Consider the following 23,656-nt stretch of genomic DNA (forward strand, 5'->3'; position numbering starts at 1 on the left):
TCTCTCATTCTCTCTCTCTCAAATAAATAAAATCTTTAAAGAAAAAAAAAATTTTATCATGCATAATTGTAAAAGATTGTTAAATAATCAAATGTCTATCCTTATAAATTTGTATTTTAATTTTGCTATATATTTTTAAGGAAATGCCCTTTATCAGATCAAGGAAATGCCTTTCTACTCCTGAGTTGCTAAGAGATTTTTAGAAAACGGCAAATGAGTATTAAAATGTATCAAGTGCTCTTTGTGCAGTTCCTGAGATAATGGTGCATTCCCCCTCCTCTAATGTGTAATGAGGAACGCGCCCATCGGTTTCCTGACACTGAGATCCTGCTGTAAGCCCAGTGAGGTCACGAGGGCTAACATTTTTGATATGTAGCTGATTTCAATTTATTAACAGTCTATTTAGGCTCTCTGCACTATAGTAGTGAAGGAGATTGGTCTACTACTGTTCATTTTGGAGTTGAGCTCATGCTAGCCTTCTGTGAAAATTTTAAGACTGGGATTTTTCTGTCCCGTAAACAGTCCATGAACGTTGAGTAAAAATTCACCTGTGAAACCAGCTAGAGCTGGTGTGCCCACGTGTGTGAGTTCCAGCAATGGATACATATCGTGGATGTAGAAGAAGGCCGTCCACGTGAGGACAGGCAGGAGCCGGGCTCTCAGAGGTCGCTCCAGCGAGGAGTAAGCCACCGTGATTTGCATTTTGGCAGAGACTCAAAGGCAGGCAGGCGGAGGACTGGGGGTTCAGGGGTGGCCTGACCCGAGGCTGTTGGCCTGGGGGAAGCTGCGGGCGTCTAAGGAGAGGCGCAACCTGTGGGATGGGTCAGGGGGGCTCCCTGGCTCTCTCTGGTTGGTCCTGAGTGGGGAGCTGGGGTGGAGATTGGGGAAGCTGACGGTTATTGACCAAGTCCTGGCCGTTTGGGGCCAGAGTTCTGTTGGCATATCTTGCCACTCTCCGATGGGGTATCCTGCCTGTCTATAGTCTCCTAGATCATTATCTGCTCAAACTTATCTTCCACATAATGGAGCCGTGGGTCGCATTTGCTCATAATTCCAATCCCCAGTATTTCTTTAGTGCGCTCTCTTTCACCGATGACTTGTGTCCTCCCTCGATGCCCCCAGTTGGTCCCGCCAGCGCTTGGATTATTTCATGTCTTTTTGAAGTGTCAGCTTTGAGTTTCTGTCCGTTGATTTCTCTTTCTTTCATTCTGTTCTTTTTTCTTTCTTTTTTTTTAATGTTTTATTTATTTATTCATGAGAGTCAGAGAGACAGAGAGGCAGAGGCAGGGAGCCCGATGCGGGACTCGATCCCAGGACCCTGGGATCATGACCCGAGCCGAAGGCAGACGCTTAACTATCTGAGCCACCCAGGCGCCCTTTCATTCTATTCTTTAGTATTTTCTTCCTTCTGCTCTCTCTGGGTATCACCCCGCTCTTGTTGTACCTGCCGAAGTTGGACGCTCAGGCGCTGTTTCAGTTTTGTAAGAAGTGCCTTTCAGGCTGTAAACGTCCCTTCCCGGGCTGCTCACTGCAGCTTCCCATTTTGCTGGGTTGTACTTTCACTGTGGGTCCTTCAGAAGTTTTCGTGGTTTCCCCTGTGATCTTCTCTTTGGCAGGGAGGTAATTTAGGAGTGTGTATTTTAGTTCTTAAGCATATGTTACTCTTTTGAAAAACCTCTCTTTTTATACTTAAACATCTACTTCTAGGAGGACTTTTTTTTTTCTTTTTGTAGATTCCTTGGGGTTTTCCGCATAGTTTTATTTCTTCCTTTCTATGTGTGCCTTTTGTTTCGTTTTCTTGCCGCTGGCTAGAACTTTCCGGGCTGTGCTGAACTTGAGCAAGGAGGCGCCTGGCCCAGCTCTGGCCTCTGGGGAAGCCCTCTGTCTCCCATGGTCAAGTGTAATGTTAGCCATGGGCTTTTGGGAGACGTTCTCAATCTTGTTGTTATAGCTCCTCTCATTCTTAGCTTTCTGAGACTTTTTTTAAAATCATGAATAGGAGTTGAATTTTGTCAAATTTTGTCAATTCTTCTACTTTAGTCAATGAATTACATTGAGTTTTCAAACTTTGGACCTGCCTTGCATCCCTGGAATAAAGCCCACTTGATTATGGTGCTGCCAAGTGCGAGGTGCTAATGTTTTGTTAAGGATTTTCCCATTTGTATTCACGAGGGATGTTTGTCTGTAGTTTTTATTTTTTTTTAATTTTTTTTATTTATTTTTATTTTTTTAAAGATTTTATTTATTCATTTGAGACACAGAGATACGGAGAGAGAGAGAGCATGAGCAGGGGGGAGACAGAGGGAGAGGGAGAAGCAGGCTCCCCACCGAGCAGAAAGCCCGACGCGGGGCTCGATCCCAGGACCCCGGAATCATGACCCGAGCCGAAAGCAGACGCCCAACCATCTGAGCCACCCAGGCGCCCCTGTCTGTAGTTTTTTTATTCTGCGTTGTCTGGTTACGGCATCTGGGCAATACTAGTTCCATTAAATCAAGTGGGACAGCTTCTGGAAGAGGTTCTATAACGTCCTTCCGGTGTTCGGCAGAATTCTCCAGCGAAACCATCAGGACCAGAGATTTCTTTCTTTGGAGTTTTAAAGTTATGAATTCAATGTCTTTCATATTCATAACGCTGTTCAAATGATCTACTTCAAGTTGGAAAAGTTGTGGGTTTGTGCTCTGCTAAGAATTGTTCCCTTTCATCTAAGTCACCAAATGTATGTGCGTAGAGTTGTTCATTCTGTTCCCTTAACATCCGTTCGGTGTTGTAGGGTCTGTCGTGATACCTCCTTTTGTCAGTCTTGCTAGAAGTCTGTCGATTTTATTGACCTTTCCAAAGAAACACTTTTTGGTTCTTTGATTTTCTCCAGGAAAGCCCTGGAACGCCAGAGCAAATGCCCAATCTGGGGAACGCGCTAAGGGCATTCAAAGGGAATGAGAGGGAATTGCTCCAAGGGACCACCTGCTCTCCAAGAGCAGGTGACAAAGCCATCCAGGGACTGAGAGAGAGGACAGCCTGAGCAGAGCAAGGGGCACTTCCGGAGTAGCCTGCTCACAGCGGGACAACAGGGCAAGGTGCAGCGGTCGCCCTGGGGACAAGGAAGGAACAGAGATAGCAGCAAGCTGGGAACAGTGGCAGGGGGGCAGGGGTGGAGGACAAAGACCATGCAGAAGGGGCGCCTGGGTGGCTCAGCCATTAAGCGTCTGCCTTCAGCTCAGGTCATGGTCCCAGGGTCCTGGGATCAAGCCCCACATCGGGCTCCCTGCTCAGTGGGAAGCCTGCTTCTCCCTCTCCCACTCCCCCTGCTTGTGTTCCCTCTCTCTCTCGCTGTCTTTCTGCCAAATACATAAATAAAATCTTAAAAAACAAAAAACAAAAACAAAGACCATGCAGGAGAGGGTGTTTTGGAGAGAGGCCCTTTAACTGAGGCAGAAGATGTTCTGGAAGGTGCGACAGAAGCCGAGGTCGGGGCCATGGAGAAGTTGATGCACAGATCCACCATATCTTGCTCCAGGAAAACTGCCAAAGGAAGGACCCTGAGACTATCGTGCTTGTTACTGATATTTCAGGTTGAAGAATCATTTAGACCTGGAGTCAGAAGCCAGTCTCCCCTAAGGGAAGTAAGGAATGGAATCAGCATTTACAAAGGGGTGGAGGGCACCCAGCCAAGCTGTGGTTCACACAAAAGGCAAAGAGCAGACCCTCTTGGGCTGAAAGACCCCGAGACTTCTAGCCCCCACCCCAGCCTTTCTCTGAGACGCCCCAGCAATGAAACCCAGGTAGGCAAGAGTCTTCCTGGGGATCCCAGAGCAGAAGGCAGAGCTGGGTCTTCAAAGGCCTAGGGACACCTCCCACTGATTATCCCCCCTGGGGCCTGCACCGTGGAGCAGCCCCCCAGGCCCCACGGGAGGCAGTGGATGAGGACCCTGGAGATTCAGGCAGGGTCAAGATGGAGCCCAACAGGGGCTGCTGGGGAGCCAGGAGCACCCCCTTTAAGAGCAGGACAGAGGCAACCCTTGGCTAGAGAACACACAGAAGGTGCCCTAAGGATGGACACTACGGGACCGGCAAGTTCCAGGATTGCCTATGCCCCCAAGGAGAGAGGGCCCCCTGTCCCCCAGAAAGGGCCCTGCTGGTCACAGAGTATGGACCTGAGCCCAGGACAAATCCCTCTGGCTTATAGCACCAGCAGGACAAGCTGAGCCCTGGGTGCCAGGTGGTTGGGTGGTGGTGGAAGGGGGCAGGAGGGGGAGGACAGGGAGGGGAGGGGGGAGGGGAGGAGGAAGGAAGAGGTAGGAAGAGGGGGCGTGGAGGGGGAGGAGGAGGAGTAAAGGAAGGAAAGGAGGGGACGGAGGAGAGGGAGGGGGAAGGGGGGAGGGGGAGGGGAGGAGAAGAAGCACATGACTCCACTTTCCCCTGTTTACCGTCATCTTTCAGGAACGAACATCTCTTACGGAAAATGCTTCCCTGACGAGTGGTTTCCCCACCACGCTTCTGTCTTGCTGTTCTGCCGTCACAGCCCAGTAAAGGGGGAGAATACCCGGGTCTGAGGGCCGGGGTTGTTTCTGGGGAGCGTCTGGTTGGAGGGAGGTGTACTGTTCCAAGAAAAGCCTTCCCTACCCTGCAAGTTTGTGTTGCGGTCTGCGGGTAACTTAAAAAAACCCAACTATTTATAAATAGACACATGAACTCACCCCAGTCGGACGGAGCGGAAAGAAGAGGCTGATGAGCCAGGGCCCTGGGGTCATTGGCGAGGGCCGGTTGGGCCCTCTGCACGCCTTTGGGCTGCTTTCAGGGATCGACCCTTGTCCCCAAGGGCCCCGGATGACACCAGCCTCATTCAAGGATCCAGAATTCCAGGAAGGGCCGGCTCAAGATGGGCGCTTCTGAAGAGTGTGCTCACCACAGGCTGTCCCCTTCCGTCCCCAGCATCCACACCAGCGCGGCCGTCAGACACGGCTCACATGCGGCCTGCACCCATCCCTTAATATGATCCTGGAATCGGATTCTCTTTGCAGGGGCCCCCCAGCTAGCTCAGTCGGAAGAGCGAGCGCCCCTCCATCTCAAGGTGGTGGGTTCAAGCCCCATGTTTGGTGTAGAGAGGACTTAAAATCTTTAAAAGAAATTCTCTTTTCAAAGTTTAGTTATTTCTCTTCTAAGCAAAATATGAAACGGACACGTTAGTGTTTCTCGCATGTTGTGGTCCCATTTTTTTTTTTTTAAAGATTTTATTTATTTATTTGACAGAGAGAGACACAGCGAGAGAGGGAACACAAGCAGGGGGAGTGGGAGAGGGAGAAGCAGGCTTCCCGCTGAGCAGGGAGCCCGATGCGGGGCTCGATCCCAGGACCCTGGGATCATGACCTGAGCTGAAGGCAGACGCTTAACGACTGAGCCACCCAGGCGCCCCTGTTGTGGTCCCATTTTAACAGACGGCTTCCTCGCCTGGGTCACCAGCAGCACTCGTGGGGGAAGGGTCCGCCGGCGCCGGCGCCACGGGGGGGTGGGGTGGGGGGAGGCTGGTGGGTGCGGGGGAGCGAGACCTCACCAGTCCTCAGTGTGGGCAGGAGCATGCCTGCCTTCTAACAGCTGTCTTGACGTTCATTTCTTTTTTATGGCCCAGCAATCCTGTGTCCTGCAGACACGCCACATTCTGGTGGCCCGGTCAGCAGGTGGTGGACGTGGGGTAGTTCCTGCCCAAGGGTCTGTGTGGACACGTTTCTTAGCTGCTGAAGCAATTGGCCCGCACTCGGCCAGTAACGGCCAGCTTCCGTTCTCTGTGCCCCAGCCGCCTTCCCCGCAGCCAGGAGCAGCCAGAGACAGCCCGTGCGGCCCTGACCCATCACTCGGGCTGCACCTGCCGCCCCCCACGACCACCGCCGAGGCCCCCTGCTTGCCCTCCAGTCTCTGCCGAGGAGCTAGGGGTTCCCAGGGGGGCGGTTTTCCTGCCTCCCTGCAAGGGGTACGGTTTCAGCTCTGACATCCAGGTGTAGGATCCATTGCCAGGTGAGTTTTGTGTCCATGTGAGGTGAGGGTCCGGCGTCAGCACGCGGCACATGGATGTCCAGGTGCCCAGCACTTCTTGTTGATGCACTGTCCTTTCCCTGTGAGTGGTCTGAGCCCCCTTGTTGAAATTTCTTGACAACAAGTACTTGGAATGTAACTTTTTGTTAAGTATGAAGTGTTTCTTTAAGAAAAAAAGCCTGGGCTGAAGGCGGAATGCTGGGCCCGGGACTGCAGGTGCCCCCGGGGCTGAAGGCTGGGGGCTGGCCCGGCGCACGTTGCTCGCGCTCTCAGGCTGGCTTTGAGTGCCCACGGAGGAAGAACGTGGGGCCCCTGGACCAGCCAGGCCTCTCCCGCCGTCCTTGCACCCTGAGTGCGGGCTCCAGGAAGCCGCCGCCCGTCCCCGTGTCATCCCTGCGCCGGGAAAGCTAGCGTCCCTCCCACCGCACCCGCTGCACCCAGCTGCACCAGCGTGGTCCTGGCCAAACCAGTCGGGGCACTTTCTCCCCTTGGTCCTGGGAGGGACAGGCTGGATGGAAGCTGGAGAGGGGCCGGTGTCCCGGAATGCCTGGGGCACATGAACGTAGGCGAAGAGGATTCCTTGCTTGGAACCGAAGCAGCTTCAAGGGGAACACGCCCCTCTGTGGCCCAAATCTGCCTTTACGTGTCTGGGGTCTGAGGGCAGCCGCAGCCTTCCCCCTGGCCTTACTCACCCCTACCCCTCCTGTTTTATTATCGGGCTGCGGTTCTAGTTGTCTCAGTGGGGGTTCTGACCCGGGCACGGGGAGTTGTGTGCAAGCCCAAACCGCCAGAGTTGGGTCTGGCCAGGACCCTCTTTGGTGCCTGCCCCCATGCGCCCCCGCCCCGCCAGCTCCGCGACCCCAGAAGCCTCACGCCACCTTCTGAGATCCCAGGTGCGTGGCTGCTTTGTGCCCATCCCCAAACCTGGCCAGGTCCTGAGACCCCGGCAAGAATGCAGGAACCACGCCCCACACCAAGTCCTTTGCTCAGAAATGGGACCTGGAGCCAGATCCGGTTTTAGGAAATTCAGGGGCAAAGGGGCCAAATTTGAGAGGAGGCGGCAGGACCCAGGAACAGCAGAGAAAGGACAGGAAGGAGACACCGCAGGCCTGGACCTGGACCGATTCACAGGAAACCAGCTCTCAAAGTGTAATTGCGGACATTTGAGGGTAGAGGGTAAAGACGGACCATTACTGTTCCCACATATCACGAATTACTGCTGGAGTCACGCACACAGGTTTTGAAAGACTACTTTTAAGGATTTATTTGAGATAGAATCTCAAGCCGACTCTGTGCTGAGCACACAGCCTGATGTGAGGCTCCATCCCACGACCCTGAGATCATGACCTGAGCCGAGACCAAGAGCCACTCACCCCGAGGAGCCACCTAGGTGCCCCTGAAAGACTATTTTTAGATACACGTGCCTAAGTATTTATCTGTAAATGACCCCAAGCCTTCCAAACAATGCAGTGGGTGGGGGCGGGGCTGGTGCGTGCTCCCGGCCGGAGGCGGGGGGAGGGGGGAACTGAGGGGACGCGTGCGTGTGGGTTGCTGCGGTAGCAGCTTATCCAGATTTAGCGGGTTTTAGTTCTGAGCCGGGCAGCCCTCACCGCCACCTAACCCCTTATGTTGTTGTACACTTGAAATGCTCCAGAACCAGAGCATCAGCAGCAGGCCCTGGGCAGCGTCCGCCTCAGGGTGGCCCCCACAGCAGCTCCTGCCCCCGCCTGTCCGTGCAAGGGTCTGCAGCCTGGAGAACCTGGGTCTGCCCAGTCCCTTCCTGGGCCCAGGACTCTGACCCCAAGGGCTCCCCCCACAGCCAAGAGGGGACTCTCAAAGCAGGGGGCGGGGTGTCTTGCAGTGCCCAGGTGCCTGCTGAGAAGAAGGGCCCAGGCGTCCACGGTAACTTGGATCCAGACCCCCAACACGCACATCCTGCCCACCCCCCCGTCCCCTCTCCTCCCCTGGTTTTGGGCCCCCCCAGTTCCTCTGCCCACAGCCCACCCCAACGTATCCGGTCAGGGCTGGGCTTCTTTCTCCCTCTGGGCCCTCAGCCTTGCCCCCCAGAACCGGACAGCCCTCCTCGGAGGGTGCAGAGCAGGTCCCGTGGCCCCCGGACAGCACAGCAGCCGACACGCACGTGCCAGACATGGAGCACTTCACAGTCCTTTATTAACACCCCTGCAGAGCACCCCTGCTGGGGTCGGGGAGACGGGCTGCTCTGGCAGACCTCAGGCGCGGGCGTTCTGGGTCTCGGCTGTGGGCGGATGCCACCGTCCACACGGAGTGGGCCCCCGAGGACACCCTGCAGCCTGCCTCTGCCTGGGAGCTGTGGGAGGCGGGGACGCCGTGCGTACCCCACGCTCCCTGAAGCAGCAGCAGGCTCCTGGCTTTGAGAGCTTTTGGCGAAACTACTTGTTGAAGCAGCAGGGGGCTGGCTGGACCTGGTGCCCGCAGGCCATGTGCTCACCCTCCCTCCTGGGCAGGCTGATTCTGCATGGTGCCATCTGCCCAGGGCCCCAGAGCTCCGGGGGCAGAGCTACCTTTGAGAATGTCAGAAAAGCTATGGTCCCTCTCCAGAAATAAAAGGGCACATGCACACACCTAGTTTGGTGAGCCATGCTGGGGGTCTGCACCCCTCTCCGCGGCCACCCAACTCCTGATGGAAGCTGCTGGAAGATGGTGCTGAGGGCCCCAGACTCTAGAAAGCCTGGACAGCCCACCTTGTGTTAACCAGCTACTCAGGGAGGAGAGAAAACTGAACCCAGGGCCCGGACACCTCCCCTCTGAGTCATTAGTGTGCGGGGGGGGGCTGCCGGAATACCAGGTGGGGAGAGCCTGGGGTGGGCAGGCAAGAGATGGAGAGGACGAGGTCACTGGAATGAGCTCAGGCCCAGGTAGGCTGGGTGTGGGCAGGAGCCTGTTGGGGAAGGCCAGGGTGGAGGTCCCAGCCCAGGAGGAGGGAGGAGGGCACTGGGGCCGCGCTCAGCCCGCTCCCCGGCCCATCAGGAAAGCATTTTGATGCCGAAGTGTTTGCGGAGCTGTTCCAGAAACACAAACGTGAGCATGGTGTGGGGCATGAGGCGGATGCCTGCAGGCAGGAGGCCCTGGGCGGAGACAGGGATAACAGGAAGTGAAGGGAGCCCAGAGAGGGCCCCGCCCCCGCAGCCACGGGGGCCGGGGGGGGGGGGTGCGGGGGGGGCGCGCAGTGTGGCCGCCGGGGAGCAGTACGGACCCCCGCCCCAGCTAGCCCCCTACCTCGCCCCTGCAGCCGCAGGCCCCTCCCACCATGCCCCTGGCTCCGCCCCAGCCCCCAAGCCCCCCCAGCCCCTGCACAGCCCCTGCACAGCCCTCCCCAGCCCCCCCAGACCCTGCCCAGCCCCCCCAATCCCCCCCAGTCCCGCCCAGCCCCTGCCCAGCCCAACCTTGTAAAAGGCCAGCGGCCCGAGCTTTGCTGTCTCTACTGCGCAGTGGAGAACACCCTGCAGAAAACACAAAATAAAGCAATAAAAAAAGCTGCATTTTACTTGCAGAATACAAATAACACGCCCCTCCCCCAGCACTAGCCAGGGGCCCTGTGCAGTGAGCGGCCTGGACCGGTCAAAGGTCATGACAGCTGGAGAAGCCAGCAGCCAAGACGTCAAGGCCACCCTGCCTGCTGACACAGCAAAACCAGAAACATGCACGGGACCCGCCGGGCACCCACAGCGTGTGGGGGGCTGGGAAGAGGAGCAGGGCACAGCCGGGACACAGAAGTGGCCGTGTGTGCCTGTGGGTCACCGGGTCCTGGGCCTGCCCAGTAGAATGCGGCAGCTCACCGACTTTCACTGACTGCAGTGAACGGGCCGCCTCTGTGAACACCAAGGAATCGGATTTAAACACAGGGGGACGCCTGGCCGGCTCCAGCAGTAGGGCCCGCGACCCGTGATCTCACGGTCGTGAGTTCAAGCCCCACGCTCGGCGTGGAGCCGACTTAAAAAAAATAAAGTCTTTAAAAAAGGGCCAAGGGCGGCTCCATGGCTGGCTGGAAACAGCAACTGGGGAGAATGTGCTCGTGCAGGGGGGAGAAAGCCTCCTCCACGTGCCAGGACAGGGACACGGGCTCACCCAGCCATGGAGCTTGGAGCCTGATAACAACAGTGTGGGGACCCCTCCCTGTCCCCCGTCCTGGCCCCCAGGCCTGTACTCCTGAGGGGGACAGTGCCTGCAGCCCCCACTCACCTGATACTCGCCCTTGGAGTTCATCAGACGCGTCTTCAGCACGTCCAGGGGCTGGCACAGGATCGTGGCGCAGCCACCCTGTGGGGAGGGGGGCTTATCACCAATGGGCCTGCCAGGCAGAGTACATGGGCACCCGTCATCCTCCCCCACAGACCCACCCCCATAGAAGCCCCGGGCCCGGACCCCCAGAGGCATCCTCAGGGCTATAGGACCCTGGGCTGCTGGGGACACTAGAAACCATCCCAGCTTGGGCACCGGGGCCTCAGCGCCCACGTACGTATGCAGCCCGAGAGGGACATCCGCCACACCTGCCCACAGCCTCCTGCCTTCTGAGCCCTGGCCTCGTCCCGGCGGGCACCCTCAGCTCCCAAGACTACTCAGCCTTCCCCCGCCCCCGCGCCTCCCCCAACGGCCAGGCCCAGCACTCACCGCGATGAAACTGGCAACAAAGTGAGTGAAGACACCATCAGACAGGTACCCGGTGCTGAGGACCAGCTGCTTGGCCTGATCGTAGCAGGACAGCTGTGGGGGGGAGGGGTGAGCAGGGCCTGTGGGATGGCCCCCGGCCCCAGGAAGGGTAGACAGGGGCCCACAGGGACATCACCGGGACTGACCAAGTGCCTGCTCTGCAGCTCACCTCCAGTTACTGTGACCGGGCAGACGGGGGAGGCCCGGACTGGGAGGGGCCTACCCACCGCCCCAGCCCCCACCTGTGGTCCATGCCCAGTGCCTTCCTCCCCCACCTCTCCAGGGGCTGAGGGCGGGCCCCCCAGATGCTGTCCCGGGAGGCCCACCGCCAGCAGAAGCCCCACCTGGCCCACGGTGACAAGCATCCCTCGACTGGATGCCATGCTCGCGCCCGAGAACAGCTTCTTCAGACCCTCTGCCGGAGAAAGGAGGTCAGGCGCCCAGCCGCACCCCTCAGGCCTCCCCCCAGGTCCTGCACAATACTCCCCAGGCCCCTCTGCCTCCTTGGACCCCCCAAACAAAGGGCCTGCTCCTCTTACCTTCTCGGGCCACCCGGTACAAGCCGTCCACGGCGTGGGCGTAGCTGCCAGGGACAGACAAGGGGCGGGGGTGAGGCCCTCCCTACCCATGGCCCCCAGGGGAGGGTCCTCCCCAGGGAGAGCCATGCAGCTGCCACAGGGGTCAGGGGACAACAGTGCCTGAACACCGCCCCGCCGAGGCTGGGTCTGTCTGCGGGCTGGTCCTGACGGTGAGAGGGTGGGGCCTGTCCGGAGCCCGTTTTACCCCTGGACTGTAGCCAATGCCTGCTCTCTAGCTGGGGCGTCCGTCCGTGGGCAGCCTTGGAATCAATAGGATCTCAGACTTCATGAAAAACGGTATTTTTACCGTAAAAAAAAAAATCCCAGCCCCCAAACTTGTTTAAAGGCCCAAACCCCCTCACTTAAACTTGTAAACCATCCTTCCTGTGAACAAGTACAAGATATCAGAAAAGGGGGGAAAGCAGCCAGCCTCCATCCCAGATTCCCCCACCAGGAAAGAACCCAGAGGCCCTCCCAACTCCGGGCGGATGAGGGCGCCGGCAGCAGCCTCTGCCTGCTCCAGGTGACGCCACAGGCAACGAGGCCTCTTGGGACTCCCAGCCGGGGCCTGGCAGAGGCGCTCAGGGCTTCCTGCTCTGCACGCCCCGCCCCAGGCACCCCCCCCAACCAAGAGCAGAACTCGCCCGCTACTCACTTGCGGCGCTGATTCGGGGGCAGCTTCATGTCATTCTGCATCCTGAAACAACCACAGGCTCAGGGGGGCGGCAGGGGGCCAAATACGCCCCACACAGAAGCTGGCGGGCATCGGGGCTCACCCTGGCCTGCCTCCCAGTCCCCCGTGTCCAGGCCCCGAGGTCCGAGGGCTTGTTCCAGGCTGAACACACCGCAGACCCTAGCAAGTAAGCCTCCCGCCCCGTCAGAAGTCGGGAAAGACCCTGACCTTGGGTGGGGGCACACACTGACCTGACATTGACCATATCTGCGGGAGTCCCCACGAAGCCTCCAATGCAACCTGGGGCGACAGACCCCAGAGCCAACATGTGATGACTTGCAATGCCCACCTGCGCCCACCCTCCCCAGCCCGGCTGGCAGCTCACCGCTGATGGAGCCCAGCAGCACCTTCTTGTAGAAGGGCAGGGGCCCCTCACTGCCCTGGGCCACATGGTCCCGCACGGTCTCATAGATGGCGAACCGAGTCAGGGAGTAGGTCATCTGGGGGAAAAGGGGCCCAGCTCAGAGGGTGCACGTGGGGGAACCCTGCTGGGCATGTCGGCCCTCCCCACCCCAGCCCTTCTGGTGCACAATCATCACGAAATGGGCCATGGGGACAGTGAAGGACCCTCCCAAGGCCACACGGTCAGCAAGTGACTGAGCCAATTCACAAACCCGGGGCTGGTTGAGTCCAGAGTTTCCCTCCCCAGGCTCAGTTTCCCCATGTCTAAGTGGAGGTCTTGAGCCAGCTGTGAGAGCAGGGCTGGCCCGGTGGAAGGCAGAAGCACTTCCCAGGCCACCACACCCTGCCGACTCCTGGGGCCGTGTGGTTCCTTTCTCCTACCCAGCCTTGAAAAGGAGGACAAAGTAACTCCCATGCCCACAGGGCACCCACAGTGCGTCTGAGTCCAGGCCAGGGACACCAGTCTTTCCCTCTACCTGCATGGGCTCTGGGACCAGGGCTTAGGGAAGCCCTCACCTCGCAGCGGTGGGGGGCCCCTGGGAGGCAGAAGTGCCCTCCCGGGAGTCCTAGCCACCCACCGTCCCGGGAGGGGGGAGCCCCGGAGGCACCTGTCTGCACAGGGAGGCACTGAGGCCGTTGTAGAGTGCCAGGACGCCATCGGAGCGCACCACCCGCAGGGCCATGCCCGTCATGCGCAGCTTCACCTCCTGCTGCGTCTGCAGATGCACCTGTCGGGAGTACAGCTGCTCACGCCGGGCCCCGCCGCAGGGCCCGCCCAGCCCAGCTCCCTCCGGGCCCTTTCCCACACGAAGACCCCACGGGCTGGGTCCTCTCAGCACCCCAGCTTAGAGATGGGGAACTGGGGCACAGGAGACACAGAGGTCTCCTAAGGGTGCCCAGCTGGGTGCAGATGGGACTCCACGCCCACACCTGGCGCCAACCTCTAGTCCACACTATTTTGCTTTACAAGGAACAATGCCGGCTGACACGTGAGCCCACCAGGCCCGTGAGAAGTAGTTCACCTATGTGTCTGAGTCCTCACAGCACCTGCTGCAGGAGTGGGGGTCATCAGTCCCATTTTGATGAGGGCACTGAGGCAGGATGTAGACCCCAGCAAGGTGACTCCAGAGCCCCATTTCTTAGCCATGCCACTTCTCAAGAGGGATCAGAAGTTATGGGGACTCAGAGACAGGCTGAAGAAACATGGTGGGCTTGGAAGAGATGCTGGGAGTCCGGTGGGGGAGAGGGGAAAGGACACTCCTGGGAGGGCCACCCTGGAATCTGTCCCCGTACACCCCACTCTGTCCAGCCCCAGTCGTGTTCTGGCTGGGCCTCCCTGGGCAGGTTACGGACCCTCCTGCTTCAGTTTCCCTCAGTGTGCTATGAGGATTAAGTAGCTCAGTGGGTGCACCTTTCTCTTCCTTCTCTGTCCCCGCCCAGGGGCTTGGGTGGTAGGGCAGCGAAGGTGGGTGGGGACGGAGAGGGCTTTGTGCTCCACTCAGCCACATCAGCCAGCTGGACAGGACAGAGGGCACTGGGCCTGGGCGCAAGGTGTCCACGCAGGAAGCAGCCCTTGTCCAGGCGAGAAGCAGCTGTGAGGACTGAGCCAGGGCACGGGGCAAAAGGAGAGATCAAAGAGCTGTAAATCATTTCTCCAGTGGCCACGTCGTTGAGGGCAACATGCTCAGCCAGGGCCTCCCAGGGAGGCCTGCCTCCAAAGCTGTCCTCCCTGCTTCCGCAGGGGGGTTGAGTACCCCCTGGGCCAGACAGCAGTCAGCGTCCTGTGGCTGCCTGCTGCCCTTGACCCTCCTGGCAGCATTCTGCAGCAAAACAGCACCCGGGGGGCAGGGCATGGGGCAGTGATGCCCAAAGGAGCCTTGGACAATGGACAGGGGGCTCTGGGCCACTCCAAGGGCCCCTAGAAGCTGTGCCCAGCCACAATCGGACACAGAGCCTAACCCTCCAGGGCCCCACGGTGGGCACGGCGCAGGCAGCATAGTACCTGCCTGGGCATCGGGAAAGCAAAATAAAACAGACATGAGGGGAGGCGCCTCCCTTCTCAAAACAAGAGGCACCTTTCAGTTCACTGTCACCTCCTCTCCCAGGTGGTCACAGCACCTTCCAGGCCTGGCCCTGTTCCTCCTAGCCCCCTCTCAGGCCCTGGGGGCTACTAGGAGCATGCAGGCCTCTCCCAGGACATGCCAGGTCTCAGATGTGCCAATGGGGCTACCACCTTCAGCCCCCACGGCTGCTAATCCTGCCTAGCTGGAGGTGAGCATTTTTACTAGAGAAGTCAATCCTCCTTCATTTAGGACAAAAGTTGCTGAAAGAAACATACCCTCAGGTGGAGGAGGGGCTGGGGTGGGGGCCTGGCCAGAGGCTGAGGTTTGGGTCAACAGGGCCACAGGTGCCAATCCCTCCCAGGGGGTGAGTACGGGGGTCAGGCTGCTTTGGGTGGGGGTAGGGAAGGAGGTGGCCAGGGAGCTGCCCTCCTGGCCCACAGGTCCCATGTGACCACAGCCCAGGTTCCCCAGGACAGGGCCTCCTGGGCCGACCAGGCTTTGCATCATCGGCCCTTTCTTCTTTGTTCTTTGTAGTGAGAAAGGGGCAGAAAACAACCCCCCCGCCCCCGGCTGGCCCTGGGAGACAAGAGAAGCTCTGTGTCATACTGTCCCATAAGCATTTTTCCTAAAAAAAAGTAAAATGAGTGTGACTGCTTCTTGCTCACCCTCACAGAGCAGGACCTGTGTGGGTGCAGGACCTGCGGCTTCCAGGTGCCCTCCCAGTCCAGGAGGAAGCAGCCCAAAGCAGGGATCCCAGGGAACATAGCGCAGGCTACGTGTGCCATTCCCTCACTGTGTGCTGGGTACCCACCAGGCAGGGAGGCACCTGGTCCATGCCCTGGGTGTGCTAGAGCCAACATGTGTGCGCCCCGCAGAACCACCCCCTCAACTCGAAACCCGGCAGAACTGTCCTCACAACTGCGGGATGGAAAATGGCTCAGAGAGCCCAAGCGACTAGCCCGAGGTCACACAGGTAGTATGGGGCACAACGGGCTGGAACGCGGCCCCTGGTCCCCGACAACGGGCACCTCCACCCCGGAGTGGGCAGGGTCTCACGCCTTCCAGGGCCAGTGCAGGGCCAGGCAGGTCAGTGCCCAGGCGTGGGCGGCCCCCCGCGCCCCCCCCTCCCCAACCCCCGGCCTCGCGCCCGCCCCCGCCCGGCCCGCGCCGCCCTCACCTTGAGCAGGTCCAACGGGTGCGTGCAGCAGGCGGCCCCGCAGGAGGCCAGTCCCCCGAAGTACCAGCGCGACACGCGCGCCTCCGCCGCCATGGCCCGCACCGCGGACGCCCAGGAGCGCCGGCAGCCCGCTTGCAGCTCCTGCTGCCCACACCCCGGACCCGGCCTCCGCCCGGCCCCGATCGCACCCCGCCTCTCGCCGCGGACCCCGGCCCGCACCGCCGCCCGCGCCGAGTTCAAAGCGCCACCCGCCACCCGCGCCCGGCGCAGCCAATGCGCCCGCGCGGCCCTGGGGGCGGGGCCATGGCAGGGGCGGGGCCAGATAGACCCCGCCTCGAGCTGGGGGTGGACCGCGCCTTAAAGCGGCCGTGGCCCAGCAGCGGAGCCGAGTGGGCAGCGCCGAGCCGCCTGCATCTGTGCCCGAGGGGCTAGGGCGTGGCGGGGGGGCCCACACCGACCCCAGGGAGCCTGCTGGGTGGCCTGCTCCACTCCCCCCGGGAACCTGGCGTCCCTCCACCCCGCCCTGCTCCGGCCGCCCCAGGGTCACCCGCACGCCTAGGGCAGGTCTCCGAAGGTCACGGCCAAGGAGCGGCCTCGGCGCTCGGCCAGTCCCTGCCACTCCCGGAGGCCGGCCTCCTGCAAACAGCCCAGCCCCAGTCGCGGCCCTGACCTTGCACCCAGTGTCCCAGCTTCGCCACGCAGGCCCTGGGGGTCAACCCTGGGACACGTGCATCCGGAGGGGGTGGCAGAAAACCTTCCTGGAGCCAGTCTGCAGATTACAGAAAAACTAGGGGCGGGGGCGCCTGGGTGGCTCAGTCGGTTAAGCGACTCCCTTCGGCTCAGGTCATGATCCTGGAGTCCCGGGATCGAGTCCCGCATCGGGCTCCCTGCTTGGCGGGGAGTCTGCTTCTCCCTCTGACCCTCCCCCCTCTCATGAGCTCTCTCTCTCTCTCTCTCTCTCATTCTGTCTCAAATAAATAAATAAAATCTTTAAAAAATATATATATTAAAAAACAAAAACCTAGGGGCAAAAGACAATTCGGGGAGACTAGCGACCCTCCGGTGCTCCCAGCCAAGTCCTACCTCAGGTGTGCTCTGACCAGACAGCCATCCTGGAAGAGGACAAGGAGACAGGAAGTTCTGAGCCATGGGGGTTCAGTCTCCTGGGAGGTGGCAGCTGGGAGGCTGCCTGTCCCCAGGAGATAGCCACCTGTGTGCAGATCCCCACTCTCATCCAGCAAACAGGAGGTGCAAGTATGCTCCTAGGCCAGAGATGCACCTGCTGGGCAAGGTGGAAATCTGAATCTCCAGGGCCACTTTACAGCAGGGCCACACAGATCCAGAGAAGACAGAGCCAGGGACCCCTTCCCCAGGGAAGAACCTACATCTTGCAGTCCCAGCTTGGCCACTGCAGCCCTCCACCCCCACCCAAGGGAGAAGTGTGAGGGGCATTGGGGAAACAACTCTGGGTCCCCTGAGCCTGCTGAGCGCCCAGCAATTATCTAGCTGTGTCAGAGGCATAGTATGGGCCAGCAAACCTCCCTATTTACTTAGAGCTGCCACTTGGAGACTAAGGACTCTGTGTTTTAGAACTGCAGGAGGCCTCTGACCCCTGAGGTCATCAGCGGGGGAAGTGAACCGCTGCAGAGATGGTGTCCAGCCCAGAAATGTTGGGGACCCTGGGAGGTGGGGGGAGTTGGCCACACGGGCATCCTGCTTTATCTGAAGTAGAGGGGCAGGATCGAAAGAAGACGCCAGCTGTAGCCTAGATGGAAACATGGGCCCGGGGTGTGTGTGGGCACAGTGGGGGAAGGGTCACAGCAATTCTCCAGAAGAAACCAGAGGAGGCACTTGGCTGGCTCAGTTCCAAGAGAATGTGACTCTTGATCTTGGGGTTCTGAATTCAAGCCCCACATTGGACATAGAGGTTACTTAAAAAAAAAATTCAATTGTATTTCTATGTATCAGCAATAAACAAACTGAAATTAGGAAAAACAATTCCATTAAAAAAAAGAGAAGATGCGAGACACCAAAGCTCTGCAAGGAAATGTGAAAATGTGAGATGGCTTTCACACCTAAGCCCTTTGTTTAAAGAAACAGAGCTAACAGACCGGACCAGTAGGTTGCAGGGGAGTGGCCTCCTTGTCCAGTGTCCCATGGGAAGTAAGTAGCGTCTTCAAGCCCACTCCTGAGACCCAAGCCAGCACAAAACCTGCCCAGAACCAGGTCTTATTCAGGATAAATCAAGATGTCTGAATCTTTGGTCAGCCCAAGGGCAATGTTACCAGCTCCTGACTACAAAGAAGCTAATCTCAGAGAAGGCAAGTGGAGGGGACAGCCCAGAAAGCTAGGGGCCAGGTCCCGGGGTGGGGGCTGCTCCCTCTCTGTGGTCACATCAGCAAGACAGGGTCCTGAACCCACGGTGGGGAGAAAGCCCCAGTGCACAGACCGAGGACTGCCCCCAGGTGAGAATGGCGGATCCCTGAAGCTTCGGAGCAGAAACAAGAGCTCTGAGAACTGAAACGTCAAGAGCGGCAGCACAGCACGTTGCAATCTGTGAACTCCCTCAAGACCTGGAAACACTCGAGGAGAGCAAAGTGTGGAGGAATCCTGGAAGATGCACCAAGTATGGGGCACCTTTTTAAGACAAAGGTGGCACTTTGCAAGCTCTAGGTCAGCAAACTCAAAAAGATCCCCAGCCAAATTCTCAAATGGATCATAACTTGTGCATAAACCCAAGGTTTTCAATGGGGAGGTCGGGCGAGGTCTTGAGAACAAGGCTGCCGGGCCAGGCCTCTCGGGTGGGGCCTGTCTGCGCTGCAGCATTCCCATGTCCTCATGGGGCCACATGGGGTGTCAGGTAGACATCAGGGTCCCTGGACTGGGCAGGAGGCAGGGGTCAGCTCTAGATCTCCCTCTTCCGTGTTTCATTCGCCTGGACAAAGACCCAGTATGCTAACTGCTACCAGGACCTGTAAGGTTTCACGTGTGGGCGCCATCAGGACAACTCAGGATGCACAGCAGACCTACTTCTACTTCCCCTGCTGAGCTCAGGGGCCAAGGCTGAGCAGCCTCCAGGGACTCAGGGCACACCCCACCTACTGCCAGGTCGGAGACACTTTATTGGCCAACTGCAGACCAGAGCAGGTCAACACTGGAGCTGGGGGGGATAAAGGGGTAGGACCACCAGGGACTGTGAGGTCAGGTGGGGGCACCAAGCGATCACCATCCTAGCCTGGTGGAAGGTAGGCAGAATGGGGATGGCCTGATAGCCTGATGGCCCTGGGGTACGGCATCACCTGCACGTTTGAGCAGCCACCCCGAGGACGTCCAGCATGGAGCAGGAGGTCCCATCATCCCAAGAAGAGAGAAGGGAGAAAGGGAGTCCTCATCATCACCCCAATTCCCTTGGAAAGACAAAGGGGCTCAGAGAACAAGCGGACTCTGTAGGTGACCTGCAGAAGGCTGAGGCTGAGGACTGTCCCTGAGTTCAGACCACTCCCTTACCCCAGGAAAAGGCAGTTGGGTCAATAGGATACTGGGCCAGCTGTACCCGCCCAGGTGGCCCAGTAGTCACCTGTTGAGGGAGGGCATGCCCAGAGATCTGCTGATGGTGAATCATTAATCCTCTGGGACTGTCCCGGCCACAGACTTGGCCAGTGGGGCTCTCTGGGTCAGGGAGCAGCCTTCTTACAAGGAGTCCAGCAGGAAGCATGCTCTCTGGGTGCTGGGCATGCCCCCGAGAGCACAGCAGCTCCCCAGGCCTGTCCTGTCCTGAGGGGGTTCTATCCTAGATGCAATGTCCTCTCTGGTCCCACAGCCCTGTCCTTGCATTCTTCCAACGTGGCCAGGGAGTGGACACGGGGGCCTGCCATTCTCAGGCACATGCCTCACCGCTCACCTCAGTCTGCTAAAGACCACAGGTGCCCCACACCCACCTCCCGGTGATGATCTGGCATCAGCCAACTGCTGCCACCCCAGCAGGACGGGCGCTGCCCACACCCCCGGTGTGCTGCCACCAGCCCTGGGAGGTCAGGCCCCTGCACACAAAGGACCCAAAGGTCACTGGCCGACCCCCACACATCCCACTGGGGAATGAGGCGGCTACCCCAGCCAGCTCCCCACCACCCACCTGGAAGCCCACCCAGACACACCACTCTGCACACACAGCGCCCAAACAATGTATTTTTCTCAGTGGCCACCAGGGGGTGCATGTTGACCGCGGTATGTTCTAGAGTCCGTCTCCCTGGTGCTCCCGCAGGAGCCGCGCCCCCAGGCTCAGCAGGTCCATCCGCCCGTCCCAGAACGGAATTGGCCCAGGGGTGCCAGTGCCGTAGTTCTGTTCGGAGGCTGCTCCCACCAGCGGGTCCCAGACCGGGGGGCGCCTCGCCCGGGTCCCAGGGACCCTTGTCCACCAGTCCTCAGAGCTGGCCTACTCCAGAACCACGGTGCCGCCCGCCGCCTCCAGGGCTGCCTTGATCTTCTCCGCCTCAGCCTTGGCGACGTTGGCCTTGATTTCCTGGGGCAGGGACTCCACCAGCTTCTTTGCCTGCCACAGAGCAAAGTCAGGAATGGGGCCTGGGTGGCCGCAACCCACCTGCCCCAGAAGGGGCCAGTCCCAGAACCGCTCGCATGGTAGGGACAGCAGGGAGAGGCCCGTGAGGCACACGGAGCTCACCTGGACGAGGTTTATGCCCTGGACGTAGTTCTTGATTTCCTTGATCAGCTTCACTTTGTCCACAGGCTTTGCCTCTGTTAGGCGAACAGTGAAATGTGTCTGTTCTTTTTGTGTGGGGATGTCTTCTTCTGCCACCTGGGAGAGGGGGAGGCAAAGCACGGGGTGAAGTAGGCACATTCGCTCCTGGGCCACCCTGTCCTGTTACCCCCAAGCCCCAAAGTAAGGCCAGCAAGGCCTGTAGCTCCAGCCGGAGGCGCACCAGACCTGCTGGGCTCGGGGCTAACCGCTTGGAGCCTTCCCTCCCTCCCACGCTCCCCAGCTGAGACCTGGCTCCCTGGCCAGAAGGCTGCCTTCTCCCCAGAGGCGGTTCTGAATCTGCCTCCCCTCATCCACCCGCTCAAGTTCCCTTTCCCTTCAGAGCTGTAATCGTGGGACAGGCAGGCTGACACCAACAGCTCTTATCCAACAGCGTTTCAGGAAAGCAGGGCCCTTGTCATCCTCAGCCAAGCCCCGAATCGTGTGTGGATGACAAACTGACAGGCAGCCGCAGCCCCACCTTCGCCGAGTGACCGACAATGGAAGGACGAGGCCGACAGAGCTGTCACAGCTGAAGACACAGCACCCCCACGGGGCAGGGGCCACGTGGCCCGGCAGCCTGGGGCAGTCCTGCTTTAGATCTGCTCCCCAATTATTATTATTTTTTTAAAGATTTTATTTTTGATAGAGAGAGAGCACAGGGGAAGCAGCAAAGGGAGAGGGAGAAGCAGGCTTCCCGCGGAGCAGGGAGCCCGATGTGGGGCTCAATCCTGGGACTCTAGGATCATGACCTGAGTGAAGGCAGACGCTTAACCAACTGAGCCCCCTGCCCCCTGCCCCCCAATTACTGACAGGATCCCTTCATTCTCAGAAGCGTTCCAGTTTCCACAATGAAGTTCAGAGGAACTCCGTCTCTCCTTTGCTCCAAATGTTCAGCCTGAATCTCACCAGCCTGTGAAGCTACCAGTTCCCGGCAGATGCGGGAGTGGAGCTGATACCATTGGAACCATCAGACACATCTGGAACGTGGGACACCCCACGGGACCCCTGACCCGGATTTCGTAGTAAGGGATGGCCAGGGGAAGGGGACTGAGGACGGGAGCCAGACTGCAGAAACCCAGTGACCACATGCAACACACAGTGCTTAGACTGGGGTAAACCAACTGCTAAAAAGTCTGGGACCATTAGCTAAATCTGAATAGACTGAGCGAGAAAATCACTGTTAATGACGTTTGTCGTACAAATGGCTCGTGGCTACGTTAAGAAAACACCTCTGTGTTTAGAGATATGTGTTGGAGCACACAGAGAAAGGACAGACCACACACGTGCCTTAAGCTTCAAGGGACAAGCGAAGTAAACACGGCAAAACCTTAATCGTCATGGAGACCGGGTGATACATATACAGGCTGTTCTCTGTACTTGTCGATAACTTTGGAATTTTCCCAACAGAAAGTGCAACAGCCCCCCACCAAACCAGAAACAAACAAAAACCGTAACAAATTAGCGCATGGCTTCAGGTCGGCTGGTTTCGTCGCGGAGACGAAACCTGCCCATTGCCCCACGGCTCTCGTGCCCGCCGGCCCTCTGCTGGGAATGCCCTGCTTTCTTCCTGTATTCCTCAAATCTCCCCCACAGTGCCACCTCCTTATTGTGGCCTCCCTGGAAATTGTAACCCTCCCCTCCCCTTAAGCTTCTTCCCTGCGTTTTCCCCACATCACTTATCATGTTCTGCTATTCAATAAAATTTTTCTTTTTCTTCTTATTTGGTTTATCGCCAATTTCCCTCCACAAGAAACATGGTCTCCACGTGGGCAGGGATCTGCACATCCTCGGCAGGAAGGTGGTCCCAAGGAGGCCGCAGGTGGCCCACAGCCAGCACACACAGCTTTGCGGGATGTGTTGGCTGATGCAGGCTCAAGATGAGGGACAATGAGAGAAATCTGGCCACGTGACGTGGTGGCACCAGAGGAAAACCTTTTTGCACGGGACCCTGGCCTGCGCCCACCTCGGGGGGTGCTGCTGCAGCAGGGGCAGCTCCGGGCATCGTGCCGCCCATCGGCATGAGTCCAACATCCTGGATCTTCAGTGTTTTCTGCAGGGAGAAGGGAGAGCAGTCTCAGTAGCTGCCCGTCACGTTCGAAGACACCCACACAACAAGGCTGGCACAGTCCTCATACTCAGGGAGCACGCTTCGGACGATTTACTACGCTCCCCAAATATACCAAGAACAAGACACAGGCCTGGGCTTGTGATACCTTCAGAAGCTCGTTGAGATCTGAGATCTCCAGGAGTGTGAGGCTGGCGATGTCCTGGACAAGCTGCTGGATCTTGGGGGGATACTCCTTGGGCGCGTTATCCAGGGGTGCACCGGCGAGGGCCTCCCCCATTCGATGGCCGCCGCATCTCATCAGCCGCACAGCGCAGACACGGGGCACCTGTTGCCTAGCCCCCCATTCAAACAAGGCTGTCAGACTGGCACAAGCGGGTGACACAGACCAGGCGGGTGGGCGCTATGAGCTCAGGTCTAGCTCCTTGGTCCCAACCCGGGGGTTCTCAGATTCCAGGGTCCACGAGGATAAGGGGATTTCCCAGCTACCTTAAATTCTTCACGAGCCTTAGAAATCCACGCGAGTATTTGCAGACATGCTACCCACAACGTTAGCTTCCGGGTCGAAAAAACTATCGGCCCAAGGGAGCAGGACAGTAACTTGAACGCATTTTGCTACACTAAGCCTCTCAGAATCTGGGGCCCTCGGGCGGCACAACGCCGGACCCACTGATGGAAGCCCTACCACGTCATTGGGGCTGCGGGGGAAACTGAGGCCCGGGGAGGGGCAGGGACATGTGCACGGTCATCTGAGGCCACCCCTAGCACACTCAGCAGCCCGCGAGGGTAAGGAGTCGGCGCAGTTGGGGGGGCCCTCGTGACGCCCACCTGCGCCGGGACCCGACGAGTCGGGGTGACATCCCGCCTGCCGCGCGCGGACGCCGCCCCCAACCTGCACCCTCAGTTGCCGGCCTCGGGCCCCGACCCTGCCACCCTCCAGCCCTCGGCTGACCGCGGTACCTGGCGAGACGGAGTACAGCGCCCTGAAGCCCGAGACACGGCCCCCAAAGGGGGCGAGCGACCGCCAGCAGCATCGGTCCGCGGGCGGGAAGGTCACACGCGGCTCCCCAGGAGGAGGACGCTCTAGCCGCCGGGGCCGCCGAGCATTCGAGCTGTGTCAGGACGCTCTAGCCCAGGAGGCCGCCGGGGAAACGAGTTGGAGCGGACG

General features: G+C 58.9%; 2 protein-coding genes and 1 long non-coding RNA gene across 3 annotated transcripts; all 3 read right to left on the bottom strand.

Moving 5' to 3' along the window:
- Nucleotides 1-2,175: 2,175 nt before the first annotated feature.
- Nucleotides 2,176-4,509, bottom strand: LOC145717213 (uncharacterized). The gene is made up of 2 exons (XR_014140278.1): nucleotides 4,426-4,509; nucleotides 2,176-3,612 (listed from the first exon to the last, which is right to left on the bottom strand). It is a non-coding gene; the product is annotated as an uncharacterized LOC145717213 (long non-coding RNA).
- A 3,670-nt stretch (nucleotides 4,510-8,179) lies between these two features.
- On the bottom strand, nucleotides 8,180-15,914 carry SLC25A10 (solute carrier family 25 member 10). The gene is made up of 11 exons (XM_081804246.1): nucleotides 15,668-15,914; nucleotides 13,036-13,155; nucleotides 12,351-12,465; nucleotides 12,217-12,265; nucleotides 11,948-11,989; nucleotides 11,254-11,297; nucleotides 11,059-11,129; nucleotides 10,676-10,768; nucleotides 10,247-10,324; nucleotides 9,451-9,507; nucleotides 8,180-9,132 (listed from the first exon to the last, which is right to left on the bottom strand). The coding sequence occupies exons 1-11, from the start codon at nucleotides 15,758-15,760 to the stop codon at nucleotides 9,031-9,033; spliced, it is 864 nt and encodes a 287-aa protein (XP_081660372.1). The 5' UTR covers nucleotides 15,761-15,914; the 3' UTR covers nucleotides 8,180-9,030.
- A 3,918-nt stretch (nucleotides 15,915-19,832) lies between these two features.
- On the bottom strand, nucleotides 19,833-23,626 carry MRPL12 (mitochondrial ribosomal protein L12). The gene is made up of 5 exons (XM_006743078.3): nucleotides 23,449-23,626; nucleotides 22,637-22,823; nucleotides 22,387-22,473; nucleotides 20,346-20,480; nucleotides 19,833-20,216 (listed from the first exon to the last, which is right to left on the bottom strand). Exons 1-5 carry the CDS (start codon nucleotides 23,520-23,522, stop codon nucleotides 20,100-20,102), a joined length of 600 nt encoding a protein of 199 aa, XP_006743141.2. The 5' UTR covers nucleotides 23,523-23,626; the 3' UTR covers nucleotides 19,833-20,099.
- Between the last annotated feature and the right edge of the window lie 30 nt (nucleotides 23,627-23,656).

This window comes from Leptonychotes weddellii, chromosome 15 (assembly GCF_054177405.1).
Source record: "Leptonychotes weddellii isolate Sample4059 chromosome 15, ASM5417740v2, whole genome shotgun sequence".
In the NCBI taxonomy this organism is placed as follows: Eukaryota; Metazoa; Chordata; class Mammalia; order Carnivora; family Phocidae; genus Leptonychotes; species Leptonychotes weddellii.

Coding starts and splice junctions, on each gene's coding strand:
- MRPL12 (XM_006743078.3), bottom strand. CDS start 23,522: ATGCTGCTGGCGGTCGCTCGCCCCCTTTGGGGGCCGTGTCTCGGGCTT. Junction 22,824..23,448: donor GCTGTACTCCGTCTCGCCAG/GTACCGCGGTCA, acceptor ATGGGGGGCTAG/GCAACAGGTGCCCCGTGTCT. Junction 20,481..22,386: donor CTGCAGCAGCACCCCCCGAG/GTGGGCGCAGGC, acceptor CCCCTCTCCCAG/GTGGCAGAAGAAGACATCCC.
- SLC25A10 (XM_081804246.1), bottom strand. CDS start 15,760: ATGGCGGCGGAGGCGCGCGTGTCGCGCTGGTACTTCGGGGGACTGGCC. Junction 11,990..12,216: donor GCAGATATGGTCAATGTCAG/GTCAGTGTGTGC, acceptor TGGTTGTTTCAG/GATGCAGAATGACATGAAGC. Junction 10,769..11,058: donor TGCTTGTCACCGTGGGCCAG/GTGGGGCTTCTG, acceptor TCCCCCCCACAG/CTGTCCTGCTACGATCAGGC.